General features: G+C 41.1%; 1 protein-coding gene across 3 annotated transcripts in view; it reads right to left on the minus strand.

Moving 5' to 3' along the window:
- Positions 1-314: 314 nt before the first annotated feature.
- LOC142651694 (serpin B6-like) overlaps positions 315-18,100 on the minus strand; it is a 33,714-nt gene continuing 15,928 nt past the window's right edge. For 2 of the 3 annotated variants that reach the window (XM_075826699.1, XM_075826701.1), the window contains exons 2-7: positions 16,863-17,039; positions 14,046-14,183; positions 13,352-13,469; positions 12,249-12,391; positions 11,692-11,859; positions 315-1,623 (exon numbers count right to left, since the gene is read on the minus strand). In XM_075826699.1, coding sequence (XP_075682814.1) covers positions 1,219-1,623; positions 11,692-11,859; positions 12,249-12,391; positions 13,352-13,469; positions 14,046-14,183; positions 16,863-17,030 — 1,140 coding nt within the window. In that variant the 5' untranslated portion in view covers positions 17,031-17,039 and the 3' untranslated portion in view covers positions 315-1,218. Of the gene's footprint in view, positions 1,624-7,894; positions 9,419-11,691; positions 11,860-12,248; positions 12,392-13,351; positions 13,470-14,045; positions 14,184-16,862; positions 17,040-18,100 lie in introns of those variants that run through there. The other variant, XM_075826700.1, reaches the window with a different exon arrangement.

Raw genomic sequence — 18,100 nt, forward strand, 5'->3', positions numbered from 1 at the left:
GTTGCCATGCATGACCTTAACATTGCCATATTTCAAAATATACACAGTGTTACTAAACTGAACGAGAATTTAAGTATTTCATTTTATTTTTTTTTAAAGTCAGTTAATTTTTGTAGCAATTAGCATTTTTGTATAACTGGATTTGAAGAAACAGAGCTTTGTGTTCCATTATCTAGTTTACAAAGTACATTTTAACATCCTAAGTGCGCAATATTAAATTTAAAAACGGCGTTCATGCAAACATGTGGCGTATTTGTTGCAGATTTCCAGTGCGGATTCTTCAAAAATAAAAGTACAGAATGGGGTTGAAAAAAAAAAAAATCACAGCAGAAAAAAAATCATCAGCACTGATATCAGCGCATGCTTTGCCATAGACTTGTTCTGAAATTGAAATGGATTTCGCATACTTTATTGTGAGAGGGGAAATCCATGGCATGCCAAAGTGCATGTTCATATATGCAGATTTTCAAATGGTTCAGTTACAGACAAAGGGGGAGATTCTGTGAAGACTGGCGTTTTATACGCCAGTCTTAATAAACAATTTAATGGAGTAAGATGTAACACATTTGTGAAGAGGAAAATGCCCCTTCGTAAAAGTATTGCATCTTTCGTCTGCGCCCCCCCCCCCCAACACTATGGTTGCATAAGGACTGCGGTTGTGCGCCATACATTCCCCATGGGACATAAGAAATGTATGTGCATTGCTCCTTCCCACCAGGTCCCCCAAGTGTGCAGCTAATACAAGGTCCTGACGCAGAGCAACATCTCAAGTTCTGCGTCACAGACGTCTCTATCCTATATGAGCCGAAGTCTGTTGATGGAGACGGAGGGGACGCGGACAGGGAGCCGTGAAGTGAGTAATATTATAAATATATAAAACATTTATGTTTAATAAATTGAGGAGGGGGTTTAGTCTGATCGTGGGGGGGGGGGGGGGGAAGACACTGAAGGTGGGGCAAGCTTCTTCCTTGCTAAGCCCCACAGAGTGGAAATTACACCAGCCAGAAGATGATTTCCACCAGTTTTACGGCATAAATAAATTTAATGGCGCCATCCATTTTGTTAAGCCCACACCCCCTTTCAAAAACTGGCATGGGTGATGTAATATGACCAAAAATTGCAATTTCATAACACAATATGCAACTTTTCAACACCAGAAAACTGGCGTAGAAAGGCTGATACATTTCCCCATAAAGTCTGCAGTGTAGGAATCCAGTTCTAAGGGGAAGTAAATCTGCCAAAGAACAGGATGCAGCGGCTTTGTTTGTGTATGATAAAGAAAAGGAAAGGATGATCACAAGTAAAGCTTGGTACCATCCGAGCACAACGTAACATAATAACGGCTCCTGTGGCAGCAGCTGCCTCTGTGCCCTCCTCATTCACCTCTACAAAAGATTTATGGAACACTTTAGACAGAACTAAATCACGATCACCAGACATGCAGGTGAAATCACATTTGCCCATGTCAAAAGCATCAGTCATGCCTAAACCTCCAAGAACCGATTCTAGATCGTAACTGTTTTCCAGCTTGAATTTAGGTAAAGAAAGTTTCACTTCAGTTCTGTCCATGTTGTCTGGATTTGTCAGATCTGCAAACTTCTCATAAGTGAGTTCCTGTTCAAGCTGGAAATAAAAACAAGAAATATATTAACCAAATGTAATCAGATGTGCCACTAATAAGGCTATGTTCACATCTGCGTCAGAGGAGCAGAACGGAATGCCGGAAGCAACAGCTCCATTGCATGACGGACACTAAAGTCGATGGGTTCCGCCAGCCACAGGCAAAGAGAACCTTCCACCTGCCCATACATGTGCAGCATGTAATGGGCAGGGCTTCAAACACTTTCTCACTTTAAATAATTTTTCTAACTTCCTCCGTTATTTACCCATCGGTGGCGTTATATTTGGCGCCCGATATGTAAATAAGCCCCAGAACTGCCAATAGGGCGTTTCTAACTAAATGGCAATGGGGCGTGATATCTTCGCTGCGACACGATCCAATCAGCTACGGACAGTGCCAGTGCAAAACCACCAGTCTGTGCGAGTTCTCACGGGAGGGAACACAGCGCAATCCGCCCCGACACGGTCCATAGCTGATTGGACAGTGTCAGAGTGAAGACATCACACCCCCTTGCCATTTAGTTAGATAGAAACGCCCCATTGAGAGTTCTGGGGCTTATTTACATATCTGGCCACATTTAGAACGGCACCGATATATAAATAACAGAGGAAGATAGTAAAAAAATTTAAAGTGAGAGTGTGTTTGTGAAGGCCTGCCTATGACATGCTGCACATGTATCGGCAAGGGAAAGGTTCTCTTCAATGGGTTCAGACGGGGTGTCTATGGTTTTACAGACCATTTGAGACAATAGCGTAGCGTGCTGTACTATTATGTCTGGTAATCTCGGCCAGATCTGCAACGGAGGCCCTAACAGATTAAACAACGCAGATGTGAACAAGGCCTAAGAGCGAAAAATAAAACACACATGCTTGATAAAGATTATGGTGAATGCGTTTCATCCAATAACAAATAAATCCCAGTTTTACTGGCATTTATAGTAAAACTCTGATCATGACTTCCTTTAATAAAAAGAGCCATGACAGATCAGTTTTCAACAAAATCATAAAACGAAAAAAAAAAAGAGAAACTAAACAAGAACAAAATTAGACTGGGGTGTATTTGCAAGATGAAATAGATTTGAATACCAGATTTCTTTAACCAAAATTAAAATTTTAAACCAACAGCATTAAATGGGTTGTCCGGCTAAAACAAAATTTTAAAAAAAGTTACTTTCTATAATTAAGACGTCATATGTACACGACCGTACTTTTGCGGCAGTTTACTATCTGCATTTGCGGATAGTATAGAACACAGGCTATCCTGTGGGCCAATGCACATGGCTGTGGCTTTCACGGTCTGTGCATTGCCCAGACCGCAAAAAAATAAAATAAAAAATATAGGACATTATACGGTCCACAATTGTGGTCTGGGCTCATCGAAACAAAAGCACATCTTGTGTGTTCACGGTCCGTGAGTGTGGACGGCCTGAGGATGACAGTCTGCTGCCTGTCCGTGCCGTAATCACGGAACGTGCACACAGCTCTGGCCGTGTGAAGGAAGCCTAAAGTTTAGTAAATTGGAAAATTGTATATCTATTAATTCCACATGGTTTTCAAAATCTTTGTTGTTATTCAGTTGGAACATTCATTGGTTACTTCCAGTGGATGAAATTCTGTCCATGATCATGTGATGGACACAGGTGCTGGGATTGTTAGAAGACACAGCTCTGATAAACACACTGTAACAATCCCAGCAGCTGTGTGTCCATCAAATGAGCACAGACAGAACTTTATCCACTGAAAGTAAACAATGAATGTTCCTACTAAATAACAGCCAGCAGAGATCTTGAACACTGAGGAATCAATACAGAAAGTATATTGGAAAATTGTATAAAACTTTTAATTACACAAAAATAACTCATTTTCGTGAAACCGGACAAGCCCTTTGAAAGTATAAAAATCTATATGCGACAACAGGTGTCATCAATGCGGCAGGTCATGCTCCTGAATAGACTCATTGCCACCAGATCTCCAGATTAATAGAGAAGGATTATTTACACATTCTTTAAAGTTTGATTATTACATGCAAAATTTAATGTACACAGTGAGTTACTGAAAGGCAATAGTTGTACCTACTTGCCAGAAATCTCTTACCAGTTTTCCATTTATTTTTTAAAAATTTTTTGCATCCATCTCGTGAGGCTTAAAATCTAGAAATCTACATAATCTACTTGTCACAATATCAAATAGAGTAGTCGATACCATGTAGCTGTTTAAAGGTCCCATCTCACTCTAGGAATGTATAGCATATTGCTAGGCTATGCCATCAATGTCCGATCATTAGGGTGGGACCACTGTAACCCATGCTGATCACTAGAATAAATTGCACACGTACAAAAAAAAATAAAAAAATAAACAGCTCAAGGATCACTCCCAAATGATACTCTCAAAATGTGACATAGCAACACCGGAGCAGGCGAGGGTAAAAGCAGACCATATAAATATAAAACATTCAGTTTACCACACCGCTCTACGATACACAGATCTCAGACCAAATCAATATCTCCACGTGCATCGCCATGTCGGAGATGCCTAGAAAGTGCTGGTGTGTTTCACAATTTCCTTTAGATGGTCATACTGGTCCTTGTAGTTCTCACAAAGAAGCTTGTAATTCCACATTTCTGCAGGTAGTAGACAATCTAAAATAGCGAAACACCGCAACACTTGTGTTTTATTACACTCCGATTATAAAACTAGATCAAAGCTCATTAAGTAAAAATGTATATACAAGCGGCACGGCAAGGCCGAATACTTGGCATACCACGTGTATATACTTTTTACTTGACAAGTCTTGTGATTTTAGAATCTGAATATAATAAAAACAATTCTTTAGGATCTTGAGCAGAGGACCCATATATTAACTCTGAATTTAATATTGGCCAGAGCGGTTACAAAGACCGTCTCTCGCTCTGGAGGACCTGTCCTGCATTACACAGACGGGCTATTGATATGAATGGGCACTGTGTAATGCTTAATTTCCCCTGTGGCAGCACTGCGGGGAAATATTTCACTTACTGCCAGGTTTTCCCACAGATTACAGCAGATTGCTGGGAGTCCTAGCAGGGGGAAATTGTGTGATCAGCTTATTGTCAAGGGACCCTGCTAACAAGTAAACGATTGTCCAACACTGACAAACACACTATAAAAGGGAACCCGTCACCAGCATTTCACCTACTGAACTCTGACCGCAGCGAGGGGTGAGTAAAGGTTCATTGCCGTTATCCCCTCTCCTAAACTCCTCCTCCCGTAAATAACGGTCTGCAAACATTTAGTTCCCCTTATACCCGCCCACCGCCAAAAACTGGCACGCCCGGAATGCTGAAATCTCATAGAAGACAGGCGCATGTGCCCGTCATTTATGGTCCTTTACACTTCCCCTGCTTTATCCGGGCCTCAAATCTAGTTACTGCGCAGCTATGGTGTCCCAATGTGCGCACACACTAGAATAGGACATCGATACACAAGCACGGGATTTCGTGGAGCCAAACAAAAGTAAGGAAGCAGGGTTAACTCGGAAAGTCTTGCGGAATGAATATATGACTATTTTATGCTCAGTAACATACGGTGCAGGAACACTAAAAAACTGAAGACTAAAAAGATGCAGCGCCTACTTAGAAGATAATTATAGGTTACATAAAAATTATTTTTCACCCACTGCCACCAGGTATTGCTGGCTTAATAGGTGAAATGCTGGTGACCGGTTCCCTTTAAATAGGATCTGTCACTAATTTTGTAATGGCCAATCTCCTACCTAATGTTATATGCGCTGTTAATGTTCGTGTAAAAGGTTTACCAAAAGTTTTTTATTTTCAAAGTTAGGAGTCTCTTAATATGCAAATTAGGCTATACTAAGCAAAGAGGCGGTGGCAATGCGCTCTGTTGGCAGTGTCTATGGTCTGTATGACCCTGTCCAATCAGCGACATACAGCTTCTCTCCTTCCCTGCACAGCGTGATCTCGCGATAGAAGCGGAGATCACGCGGATTGGACAGCGTCAGACAGACAAGACCACCCACAGAGAAAGGGCAGCTTTACCACCCCTTTGTCTAGTATAGTCTAATTTGCATTTTAAGAAAGATGCCTAAATTTGAAAATAAGAAAAGTTTTGGTGAACAATTTACACCAACGTTATTAGCGTGACAGCGCATATGAGATTATGTAGGGGATTACAAAACTAGTGACAGATCCTCTTTAAGTGACAAAGGTAAGCACAACTGTTCCTCTGATTGTGTAGGAATCCTAGTGATCAACTGGGAAAACTTCAATGAGACAAGAAGAAAGTGTTAGCAGTTCACGTCTCTGCATGCTTCTAAGGGTATGTTCACACGGGCTATTTTCGGCCGTTTTTTTGGGCCGTAAACGGTTCTTTTCCAACCAGGAGCGGTTTTCCCTTAAAGACAGCTCTGTATTTTCAGACGTTTTTTGCTAAGCGTGTGAACATACCCTTATGGATATAGTGAATAGTTGGAAAAGCATGCACCATATTTAAAAAGGTTAACCAGTGCAAGGGACTATAGGAAGAATGACCAGTGTATATAGAACAACCCAAGGCAACCTCTAACTATGCCTAAAAACCTTTGGGGATAGGAGAGAATAGCCACGGACAAAGTGTGGTACTAACTTGAACCTAAGTCACAAAAAGATTTTAAGTTTGTAATTTAAAAAAAAACAAAAAACAAAACCACAAACCAGACCAAAACAAAGAGCACACGAACATTGCTGGTATAGATTGGTTATGCACCTCCTCATCTCTTTCAAAATCTGCAATTGTCTTTATTGTCTTAGGCCCAATGCACACGACCGTAAAAATCATCCGTAATTACGGACCCATTCACTTCTATTGACCACGGACACCTTCCCGTATATTTGCGCGAAGGTGTCCGGGCTGTAGAACTGTACCACAAATTAAGGAACATGTATGTTCTGTTGCTTTTTACGGGCCAAAAATGCAAGTGGCTGTCTGTGGCCGCCAGTGCCCGTAATCGCGGGCTTTGATTACAGGCACGGCCACGTGCATGGGGCCTGACACTGTACACGCTTTGTATTTCCTTCCTATATAGAGGGAATAGCACCAGAATCACCACTGTCCAGCAAGTATTAATATGAAAGAGCCAGAAAGCACCATTTTTTTTTGCAACGAGTTAAAAATGGTATACATCTGTTAAAAGTCCACAGTATTACGTTACACAGCAACAATATAGACAACACACTGTACTATAGAAGATCTAATTCATTGCCTGCAACTAAGGCCTGTTTTGATGCAGGACACACTTGGGCTATTACAAAAGAAATAAATGAAAATTGAACAGATCCATTATAATACATAGGACAATTTATTATGGTCTTTAACGATTACACGTACGGTTTAACACATTACTTTTATTAAAATTTATGAAAATCATTAGCATGATGTGAATCATATGAACAGAAAAACTCATTAACAATAATAGTGCAAGAATATATATGAAAAAACAAAAACAAAAAAGAATCCCCATTTAGTTTTGTAAATTGTGACAAACATATGTAGATAGGGGCCCAACTGTAATAAGCCATTCTACAATAAACAGGACATCTAGGATCTTTTAGAGGCCAGACACCAACTACTACTACAATGATAAGACCATATCTTCTTTCCTTCAATATTGTGATGGTAAGATGTGTGCAACCAAGGGCATCTTACTATTAAAGTGCAGCTAAACGTTTGACAAACTTCTGACATGTCATAGTGACATGTCAGAAGTTTGGATTGGTGGAGGTCCGAGCACTGAGACCCCACCGATCGCTAGAACGAAGCAGCTGAAGTGTTCAGCTGCTTAGTGTCTGCTCGGCTTTTTCCGGAAATAAATGTATCGTGTACGGACTTAATAGAAAGTCTATGGCCCGTACTTCGATACATTGTCTTTCCGGAAAAAGCCGAACAGACACGAAGCAGCTGAGCGCTCACACGAGGGCTTCAGCTGCTTTGTTCTAGCGATTGAGTTGGTGGGGGTTTAAGCACTGAGATCCCCCCCCCCACCAAACTTCTGACATGTCACTATGACAGGTCAGAAGTTTGTCAAACGTTTAGCTACACTTTAAGAATCCAGCACGTCTTTCTTGTAAATGGAAGCGGAGTTAAATAACTAAAACAGGAGGTGAAATGCCTCATCCTTTGATCAAAGGAGCCATGCAAGTTCAATCATACTTCGGTCTCGTTCAGCTTATCTATGTGGTGCTGCAGGTTTGGTTCAGTACAACTGCTGAGTCCAGGTATTCCATCCAGAATACAGACTGTTAAACACAGGTACAATATAGCGGTCTAAATCAAAGTTTGAATAAAGACTACACGTGCTTTATCCTAAAGATGGAATTTCAATATGGAAGATGAAGCTATTTCACTATGCATATGGAAGATTATGAAGAGGATATTAAAGAACATGTACACCTTGGAATGTTTTTATTTTTTTTATCAATGTGTTTAAGCACTTTTCTAACAGATCTTGAATTTTACTTTTTACGATACAGCTTCTAAGTATCCTGTATACACGGGCCCATAGCCAATGATACAGCTTATGTCAGTTCAGCTGAACTGATGGCTTGGCTGAGAGCGGTTCCTGTGTGTCATAACATCATAACTTAGATGTGATGAATGTCAGGTGGATCCCGTGGGTCAGACACACAGGATCCACTCTCAGTCAAGCCATCAGTTCAGCTGAACTGATGGAATCAGCTCAGCCAACGATAACGCTTCTATGTATACAGGATACATAGAAGCAGTTTCAAAAAAAGTTAAATTATTTTTTTAAATATAAAAGTCAATTCAAAAGACAAACCACATTAATTTAGGAATACAAAAAATGCCATTTAAAAAAAAAAAAAAGTGTACATGGCCTTTAAAGGGGTTGTCCACTACTACACAACTGATGACCTATCCACTGGATAGGTCATCAGTACATGATCTGTGGGGATCCGACAGCGAGACCCCACGCTGTTAAGCCGCTACAGCTACCGCCGAGCACCGGACGTACATGCTGGAAGCAGTAGACTCCGGCCGCTGAATAGTGGCTGAGCTGCAGCTTGGCCGCTATGCTATGTACAGAGCCAACTGCTTCCTGCTCCGTAGATCGCATAATGGGCCTTAACATTCGGTGCCCGTGGGCAGCCGGAGCGGCTTAATGGTGCGGGGTCTGGTTGTCAGACCCGCACCAATGATATATTGATGACCTATCTGGTGGATAGGACATCAGTTGTTCAGTAGTGGACAACCCCCTTAAGTGTAGAGTAAGAGACACTTCTTTTGAAGTAGCTGTACGATGAGTGATTTAAAAAACAACACATTTGTGAGAATAACATTGGTTTAACATGTAATGTAGGTTTAGTGCCCCCTAAAAGATTATGGATTTCAACGTATTTTCTCAGGGTGAAGAGTATCTACCACTAAACAAGATGCTGCGGCTTTGTGTATGAGTGATGAAAAACAGAAATGGATGGTCACAGAAAATCTTTGGCACAATCATTGCACAACGAAGAGTCATAATCCCCGCAGTGGCTGCGGCAGCCTCTGTACCCTCCTCGTTCACTTCCACAAAAGACTTGTGAACTACTTTAGATAGCACTAATTCATTATTACTAGACATTCCTGAGAAATCGGATTTGCTTTGGTCAAAGGCATCAGGCATCCCCATGTCACTAAGTACTGATTTCAGGTCAGATTTGTCTTCTAGCTTAAACTTTGGCAAATGCAACTCCATTTCTGTAATGTCCAATCTTTCTGGATCTGTCCATTCCAAAAATTTGCTATACGTTAACTCTTTTTCAAGCTGAAAAGAACAAAACATTGCAACAGTTACATTAAAAAGTTTTTTTTTAATCAAATTATAAAGTATGGATGTAGAAGGACAGTGTATTTAGTGAGGGGCTCAGGAAAAATAACACCATACCCTCAAATTTGGAGACCGTTTAGGGGAAAAAAAAGTGGTAGCAAATAGACCGCATTCACGCTAGCCTGGGACAGCCAAGTATGCAAGTTTATTTCAGTAAGGAGAGGGTGGATATGCTGTTGCCAGACATTTATGGCAGAAATCTCAGGGAAATTCCAGGGAAGAAGTTCAATGTGCCTGATCCTAGTTTCCGAATTGGAAGATGTTGGGAGAATGTCAAGACCCGCCCAAACATTAAATTTGTTCCCACTTGCGAAGAGCAACTACCTTTATTCATTAAGCATACAAAATTCAAACAGTGAAAGCAAACATCTACCAACAATAGAAACAGGACCCTGCCCATAAGAGCTAACAATCTAAAGGAAATATTCTGAACATAAAGTGACCCAGCTTCCTGTATGTATAATGGTAAAATCCATTACACAATGTATCTAGACTTTGCCTTATCTTAGGGCTCCCATGAAACAAAATCACGCTAGCGTACAAGTACCGTAAAATTGTACCACTTAACATATACAACTAATCTGGCAAAAAACAATCCCTCAGAGAGCAGTACGTCAACAGAAAAAATAAAAAGTTATGGCTAGCACAAAAAAGAAAAGGTTAACTAAATCTCCATGCCTCCATGTGTACGTAGTATGCAGTAGGGTCTCATTGTATTGGTGTTTACATGAATTGGAACCAGATCCATTTGCCCTAAACCTATCAAAGGTAATTTTTTATATTAGTGTCACAGGGTTTTTATACGGTTGCGGGAAATATCCAGCAAAAAACCCCCACAGGAAATCTGCAGCGGAAGATCCATAGCAAATCGTGCAGATTTAGCTGCGTATTTTCTTTTCATCACATGCACCGAATTTTAATGAAGAAATTCCTAAATAAATACACGAACATTCCACAGCAGAAATTGACATACTTCGAATTTAAAAAACAAAAACGAAAGAGACACGCAACATACTATAAAATGCAGCAAAATACCTGTCCGCAATTCCAGTCTGAATCGACAGAATACGCCATAAATGTCTGACAGATGCGGGTCCCAGTTCACTACTATGAGAGTTCTGGAAACAGCGTAGCTCAGTTGTTCCAGCAATGATGCGTCTAGAGCCTACCTTACAAGGTGGGAACGGGGTTGGTGGGAATGGGGTTGGTGGGGCGATAGCCATTCTAGACATAGGTCACAGAGATGGCCCCCTCACCTATCAGACATTTAAGACATATGCCGCAGATATGCTGTTAGTGTCAAAGATGGAAATTGCCCTTTAAGATCAGCTTGTGAACAGTTCTATAGGGGTTATATAGGCGCTAAAGTTAGTCACAGGGAGACAAGCAAGCTGACCCTCCGACAGGCTGAGAAAAGCAGCTGCAATATGCAGCATGAACATGACTCTAAAAACCCTCAGAAGAGAGCTACTGTATAAATGCACCTATTTATGCATTATTGGTGAGGACATGGCTAACCGAGCATATTAAGGAACTTGACAGCTTTGATCAGTGTCCGGATTTCAGCTTAGAGCCCAATTGTGTTCATGCACTAATTTTACTTTTAGAACGGGTGTAATAAAAATATGCGTATGATATATAATCAGTGCAGCTCACCATTCTCATATTACTGTATGATCAGATAAAATGCAGCTGGGACAACCCCTTCAAATACAAACAGACACTCATATTATAGAACATCTATGAGGCGTGTCTTCTGCCTAACAAGGAGAGCCGATCACAGCCGAAGGTGCAGGGTGCTAAGCAGAGTGCTTCTGCACCTTCGTTTTGGTGATGGTGAGTTTCTCAGCACCCAGGATCCCACCAATCAAATCTTCTGATATGTCACTAGGACATATCAAAAGTTTTTTGAAACTACAGTTACTCTTTAAGGAAGACAAAGTATAAAACCTTTCTGTTCTAATTTAGTTTTATTTTAACATCGGAAGTGAATGAAGAATTTACAATGACATGAGGGGAAAAATATCCACGGATATTGTTACAGTTGCACGATATGTACTTTGTTACATTGACTATGTGCCTCCTACAGATAAAAAAAAAAAAAATGCAGAGGGAAAAAGAGATCAATGGCCTTTGGTACAGAAACGATACGTTCATAAAACTTAGATGAGCAGTAAAATTAAAAACAAACATAGTGGACAATTTCTTACCTTCTCCAGTCCTGTGGTTCCATCTTGAATATCATCAGGGAGCATTATGATCATACTCAATTCATTATTAACATATGGTAACTCAAGGACTTTGGTGAACAATTCCCCAACGTAAGTCATTGGATATTTGGCCTTCTTATACATCATCTGCACTGGTTTGGTTTCATTCTAAACAAGAGAATAAACTTTCTTCATCAGCATTCAAAAGAACTTATAAGTATCAGGTTCATAAAACGGCCGAGTCCTAACGGAATTATATTCAAACGGTCATTTCCATCTAATAAAGTGAAAGGCATATCTCTAGTATATGCCATAGCCACTCCTCACCTATTCAAGTGAATTAGTGGAGGCTGCAATACTGTGCAATGCTGCTACGAATGTGTCTGCGTTGTACAGTTTGAAGTTGTGTACGCAATGAAAGGGGAAGCATCGCTGTTCAGCAGAGGTGCAAAAAATAGCACCCCCACCGATCAGATACTATCCTGAGGATAGGCCATTCATTTTATTTCACCAGACAACCCCTTTAAAATGATAAAATTCAGCCTGTCAGTACATACCTTATTCAGCCTGAAGGGCATTTCACGTGTACTATTTTTGTCAAACTGGTTTGACCAATTTCCTTTGAAGTATATTGCATTCACAAGTACTAATCTGGTGAGAGAATCCACGCTGCCGCTGGGCAACAGATCCTGGATTTTACCTGAAATAAAAGGCTGAAGCATGAATGTGGCACATTCATGTACTCCGAAGAATAAAATGGATGCAGAAATATGCTTAAACTGTAGCATTAGGTGTCTTAGTTTGGGAAATGTATTAATACTGGCACAGCGGCAAAGCAGTGTGGCAGTATCTCAAGTTATGCAAAGACTGCCCACATTTACCAATCTACCCGTTGATGAATCTTGCGAAGAAAAAAAAACAAAAAAACATGAAATGACAGGTACAACCTGGCATTGTTTTTCATCAAGAAAGGTGACAGATAATTAATAAAGAAGTTGCAATTCGTGTGGCTCTGCAGCCCCTCCGACTTTTCCTTACAGTCACAAGTATTAGAAAAAGTGGCGTAAAGACTTCATAAGTATGATGTTCGGTCTAAATTTAATATTTTTCAGTGTATTTATGCTAGTAAACTGGGCAAAACATTTATGAAGCTCATGTGCTACTTTTTCCATCACGTGACTGTCAGGCTTGTCAAACGCAACTCATGAAGATTGTTGAGGAATCTGGTGAATGCTGCACTGGGATAGAGACTGGCGCACCAATTGTACGGTGTGCTAGTATTAATAAATCTCCCCTATTGTTCCTCAACTAACAGAAATAATTCCCCTTGTTGCTCACAGCAACCAATCACAGCTCCACTTTTATGAAAGCTGTACTGTAATTGGCTGCTATGGGTAACAAGGACTGTTTTTCTATTGTTTTGATAAATGAGGCCTATTGTATGAACGTTTGTATCCAGAAATCCAATTTTTTTCTCCCCAATTATAGATTACTGCAGAATACAGAATAGGTTGACAAGAATTTTAAAGTAAAAAGGTATGCTAGAAATGGTGTTTTGTTTTTTTAAAACACAACCCCACCCCCTGTAGATAAACACATGTACTACTATTTGCATAGGTCAGATGTGATAGATTTATTATAAAGTGTCCTCTGCCAGCACCTTCTGTCTTCTGTTCTACCCATGAATTTATTTCCTTTCTGCAATCTTCTGGCTTTGCGGAGAAGTCCACAGACTGTAAATCCGCTTGATAGTTTTTCTGAGTGGACCCCAGGAATTCCTGCAAAGTTCAAATATCATTTAAGAAGTTTAGTCTGCATCCCAACAACGTATTCTGCAACATAAGGCGTTGGGGCTGGTAAAAATGTATTAACAAAAGTTTACATTTTACAATTGACAAGTAACAAGTAGGCTTCACTAAATATGCTTCAGTCAAAATGAGGAAGAAATCACACCGCAAAATTATCACATCACTATTCAGACGGGAGGCTTCCGGTACTACATTAGAAGTAGAGGGTTTGCATCACAAACGCCTGGTTTTCCCCTAGTAACAATGACAACTGATAAACAAGGACGCTGCATTAAAGAAAAAACAGAACTTAGGCTTCGTTCACATCCGTCGTTTTGATGGGATGAATACCGTACTAGACTACGGTATTGATTCCGTCAAAACGACGGAAACTTTGCACAACTGAGACAAACTGAAACTATTGGCACTGGCACGAAATCAACGGTGATGGAAAGTGAAACCAATGGTTTCCGTTTGTGTCCGTCAGGGCTCCGCTCCGACGGAAAGGAGCCCTAGCGCAGATGTGAACAAAGTCTTAGTTGAGGCTCATGAGGACAATTAACTTACATCAAGGAATGTAAATGACTTTTCTCCATATAGGCGGTTAGCAGTTCTTAATAGATAATCTGTGTCTGGTTTGTTGATTTCAGAGATAAGGGACTGAAATGCTGCATGGACATCTTTTACTTTTTCAAACTGCAGAACCTATAACAAAAAGATAAAAGGATTCACATTGTGGAGAGATAAAATGTGCTAGTTAAAAAACATTGTAAGCCTGTGTGTTATGATGGAGACGCCAACTTTCTACCACCTGTTTTACTGCAGTCTGGGTACCATTCCCAGACAGACTGCCATAAGAGTTTTCTCGCTGCGGTTTTTGTCCATGGCGCTCAATGGCGGCGGGCGAAAAACACCAAAAAACGCAGCAAGTGTTGTGCCGGATGGTCAAAAGCAAGATTTTTCCGCCTGCGCAATACTCCGTGTGAGCAGGGCAAAAGATTGTATTTTGCGGGATGAGCTATAGTTTTTATAGTAACCATTTTGGGATAAGACATTTTTTTGGGGGGAGGGGTGAAAAAACTGTGCAATGTCGCATTATTTAGTTTTACGGCGTTCAACTTGCGGTATCTACACGTTACCTTTATTCTACGGTTCGTTATGTTTAGGACAATACCAAATTTAAATGGTTTATGTTTTACTACTTTTGCACATTAAAAACACTCGTTTAATAAATACATTTTTGTCATCACAATCCAAGACCCATAACATTTTTATTTTTCTGCTGAAGGAGCTGTATTAGGCCTTGTTTTTTTGGGTACCATTCTGACTTAATTACTTTTTATTCCTGTTTTTGGAAGGCGAGATGAAATGCTATTCTGGCATTGTTTTTAATGGTGTTTACCACATGGGATAAATAATGTATTCATTTTATAGCAAAGGGTTGTTACGGATGCAGGGATACCAATTAAATGTAATTTTTTGTATTATTTTTTTTTTTCAAAAATAAAAACATTCTGTAAGGCCTCATGCACACGAACGTAAAAACGCACGTAATTACGGGCCCATAGGACTTCTATTAGCCACGGGTACCTTCCCGTATGCCTACGGGAAGGTGCCTGTGCAAAATATAGAACATGTCCTATTTCAGGCCGTAATAACGGCACGGGCAGGCCCATAGAAGTCCATGGGGCTCCCGTAATTACAGGAGCGTTAATAGGCGACGTCAGGGGATAGTCACTGTCGAGGGTGCTGAAAGAGTTAACTGATCTGCAGTAACTCTCAGCACTCGGGACAGTGACTACCGCTGGAGTTAATAGTATTAAAAGTTAATTTACGCAGAACTCCTCTTCTTCCTCCAGTCCAGCCTCCCGGGATGACGTTTCATCCCATGTGACCGCTGCAGCCAATCACTGGCTGCAGCAGTCACATGGACTGCCGCGTCATCCAGGGAGGTCGGACTGGATGTCAAGAGAGGGACGCGTCACCAAGACAACAGCCGGGTAAGTATGAAATTCTTTTACTTTTACTGCGGAAAGGGCTGTCCCTTCTCTCTATATTGCACGGAGAGAAGGGCTGCCGATTAGTGCAGGGCAATTTTGCAGCGAAAACGTGCCCGTAAATACGGGTGGAATACTGGTGACACCGGACCCGTATTTATGGGCACGGGTCCGTAAATACTGCTGCAATACAGGTCGAATAAGTGTGACCAAGGACCCGTATTTACGGGAGGACAAAAATACGTTCGTGTGCACGAGGCCTAAAAGGGAAATTTGATTTTTAATTTTTTTTGTAAAACCACTTCGTTGCGGACTGTGGGATCTGAGGGGTTACATAGTTAGTACGGATGAAAAAAAAACAAAAAAAAATCATGTCCATCAAGTTTAAAAATAAAGGGAAAAAAAAACAATACCACCCCCACATGTGGCAATGAAGGAGCAAGTATGCTTTCTGATTGACAAGGGGGTGATATCATGAACAAAAGTCTGTGTTACCCCTCCACTTGTGAGGGGGGGGGGGGGTCATCTGAAGCAATACTGGGACAGGAGATTATTCTCTCTCCACAGGCTGCCAGCACACCCCGGCCGGCCCCTCCTCACAGGCTGAAGTGAGAGCTGGAAGTTTAGTATATGCAGCTCCCACTTCAACCTTCTGTAGATCAGGATAGATCGCAGCAAGAGCTCGTGATATCGGTCTTGTTTTAAAGGAAAAAAGATTCTAGCCTTGTAATAGCCAGAGCTAAAGCCTTGAATGGCAGCTCTCTCTCCAGTCACACTGCCTGAGCTGTGCTTGGGCTAAAGTGTAAGGTCCTTTTCCTGCATCCCAAACACTGCTTGGGATAAACCGTTAAGGGGTTAAAGATCTTAGTGGTTAGATCCAGTCAGTGATCACCGTGTTGCTGCTTGAAACATGGAGGAGTCTAGATGTGGAGGGGGATGGAGAAACAGTGTAAAAAGATAAGGAAAGGCAGAGTATAATGAAATGCAGAGCTTGAGAGGTCAATGAAAGACCATACGAATTACATGTTTTCTACTCCCAGAGCTCACTTGCCGTTAGTGGTCGGGGTTCCAGTATTTATTTATTTTTTTATAATAGGTATGAACACTAAAGACTGTGCCATGCAAAATCCCATAAGGCTTCCAGGCAACCCAAATACTTTGTATGGGAGCATGGCCCGAAAATGCGGTTGGCGGCCAGCCGTGCTCGCAATTGCGGCCTGGGATTACGGGCACAGCCGTGTGCATGAGGCCTAAAAGCTCAACTTTTCACAGACCCTGCTCCAGGAAAACAAACACCTGGGCAATTGAAGCAAATTGTTCCTCACTGGTAAAAACAAGTTTTTCCTGCCAGCAGATACATCACCGTTGCTGTAATTTTAGCGCCCACCTTTGACATCTGAGTTGCAGTATTTCCTTTAGCTCCAAGATAAACCATTGCTAGAGCGGAGGAGATGCTTATTGGGGAGAAGAACAAGTTACGTTTGTTATCACTTTCTGTAAGCTTCTTAAACAGATCAATAGCAAAGTTGCCATTAGCTGTAGCGAGGGAATTCATTGTTCAAGCCTGCAAGAATAAAAAGGAGAAAAATAAATAAATAAAAAAACGACAATGGTAATTTATATACTTCCAACCAACCGAACATCACTGCAGAGAGGATAATATAGTGTCTGGTTACAGAGAAGTGTCTACTTATAGTATATATGTTCCGAAATGAAAATATGAATTGCTAGTGATCATTTTTGAGTTGCTCTCTTATCTCCCTTGTTGACGGGCAGAAAATTGTTTATTTTGAGAAAAGCAGAAATGTAAGGCCTTGTTCACAGTTTTTTTTGATGCGGAAACTGCGTCGGAAAACGCACCGAAAAAAACAAAAAAAACAAAACAAAAAAAAAAGGCCTGAAAATGCCTCCCATTGATTGCAATGGGAGGCGGATGTGTTTTTTTTACCACTCGCGGTAAAAAGAAGCGACATGCCCTATCTTCGGGCGTTCACGCCTCTGACCTCCCATTGACATCAATGGGAGGAAGAGAAAGCGTATTATGCTGAGTTTTTTTGCTCGTGGCACTCAATGGGCGCGAGTGAAAAACGCAGCAAATGGCGTGCAGGCAGATGCAAAAAAACTCAGTGTAAACTCAGCCTAAGTAACAGCACCCATGAAACCGGTCAGGTGACTCATCCTACCTATATTATGAACCAGAGCCACTCCGGTTGCTGCCGTTTTGGTGCCTCAGAGGCATTGTATCATTCCATAGGAGAAATGCTTCCTAGGGGATAATACTTCTATAAAACAGCATGCTGTGCTGCATGCCACAATTTTTTTTACTCATGGACCTCGGTTTAAAATCAGTTCTACAGTATGGGACAGGCATGTGCTAGAAGCCTGTTTTAATATATAAAAAGGGGTTGGCCACTTTGGACAATCCCTACTTGTTAGAATGGTGCCTTGACAAAAAGCTGATCACAAAGTATTCCCCTGCTGTGACTCCTAATGATCATGTAATCTATTGGAAACCTGGAAGTCAGTGTTAAGTTTCCCTGCAGCACCACCATAGGCAGGATTGAGAATTACAGTGTCCACTCATTCTCCTCCCTTGGGTCTCTTTGTAACCACTACCCACTGCTC

The sequence above is a fragment of the Rhinoderma darwinii genome, chromosome 5 (genome assembly GCF_050947455.1).
Source record: "Rhinoderma darwinii isolate aRhiDar2 chromosome 5, aRhiDar2.hap1, whole genome shotgun sequence".
NCBI lineage: Eukaryota > Metazoa > Chordata > Amphibia > Anura > Rhinodermatidae > Rhinoderma > Rhinoderma darwinii.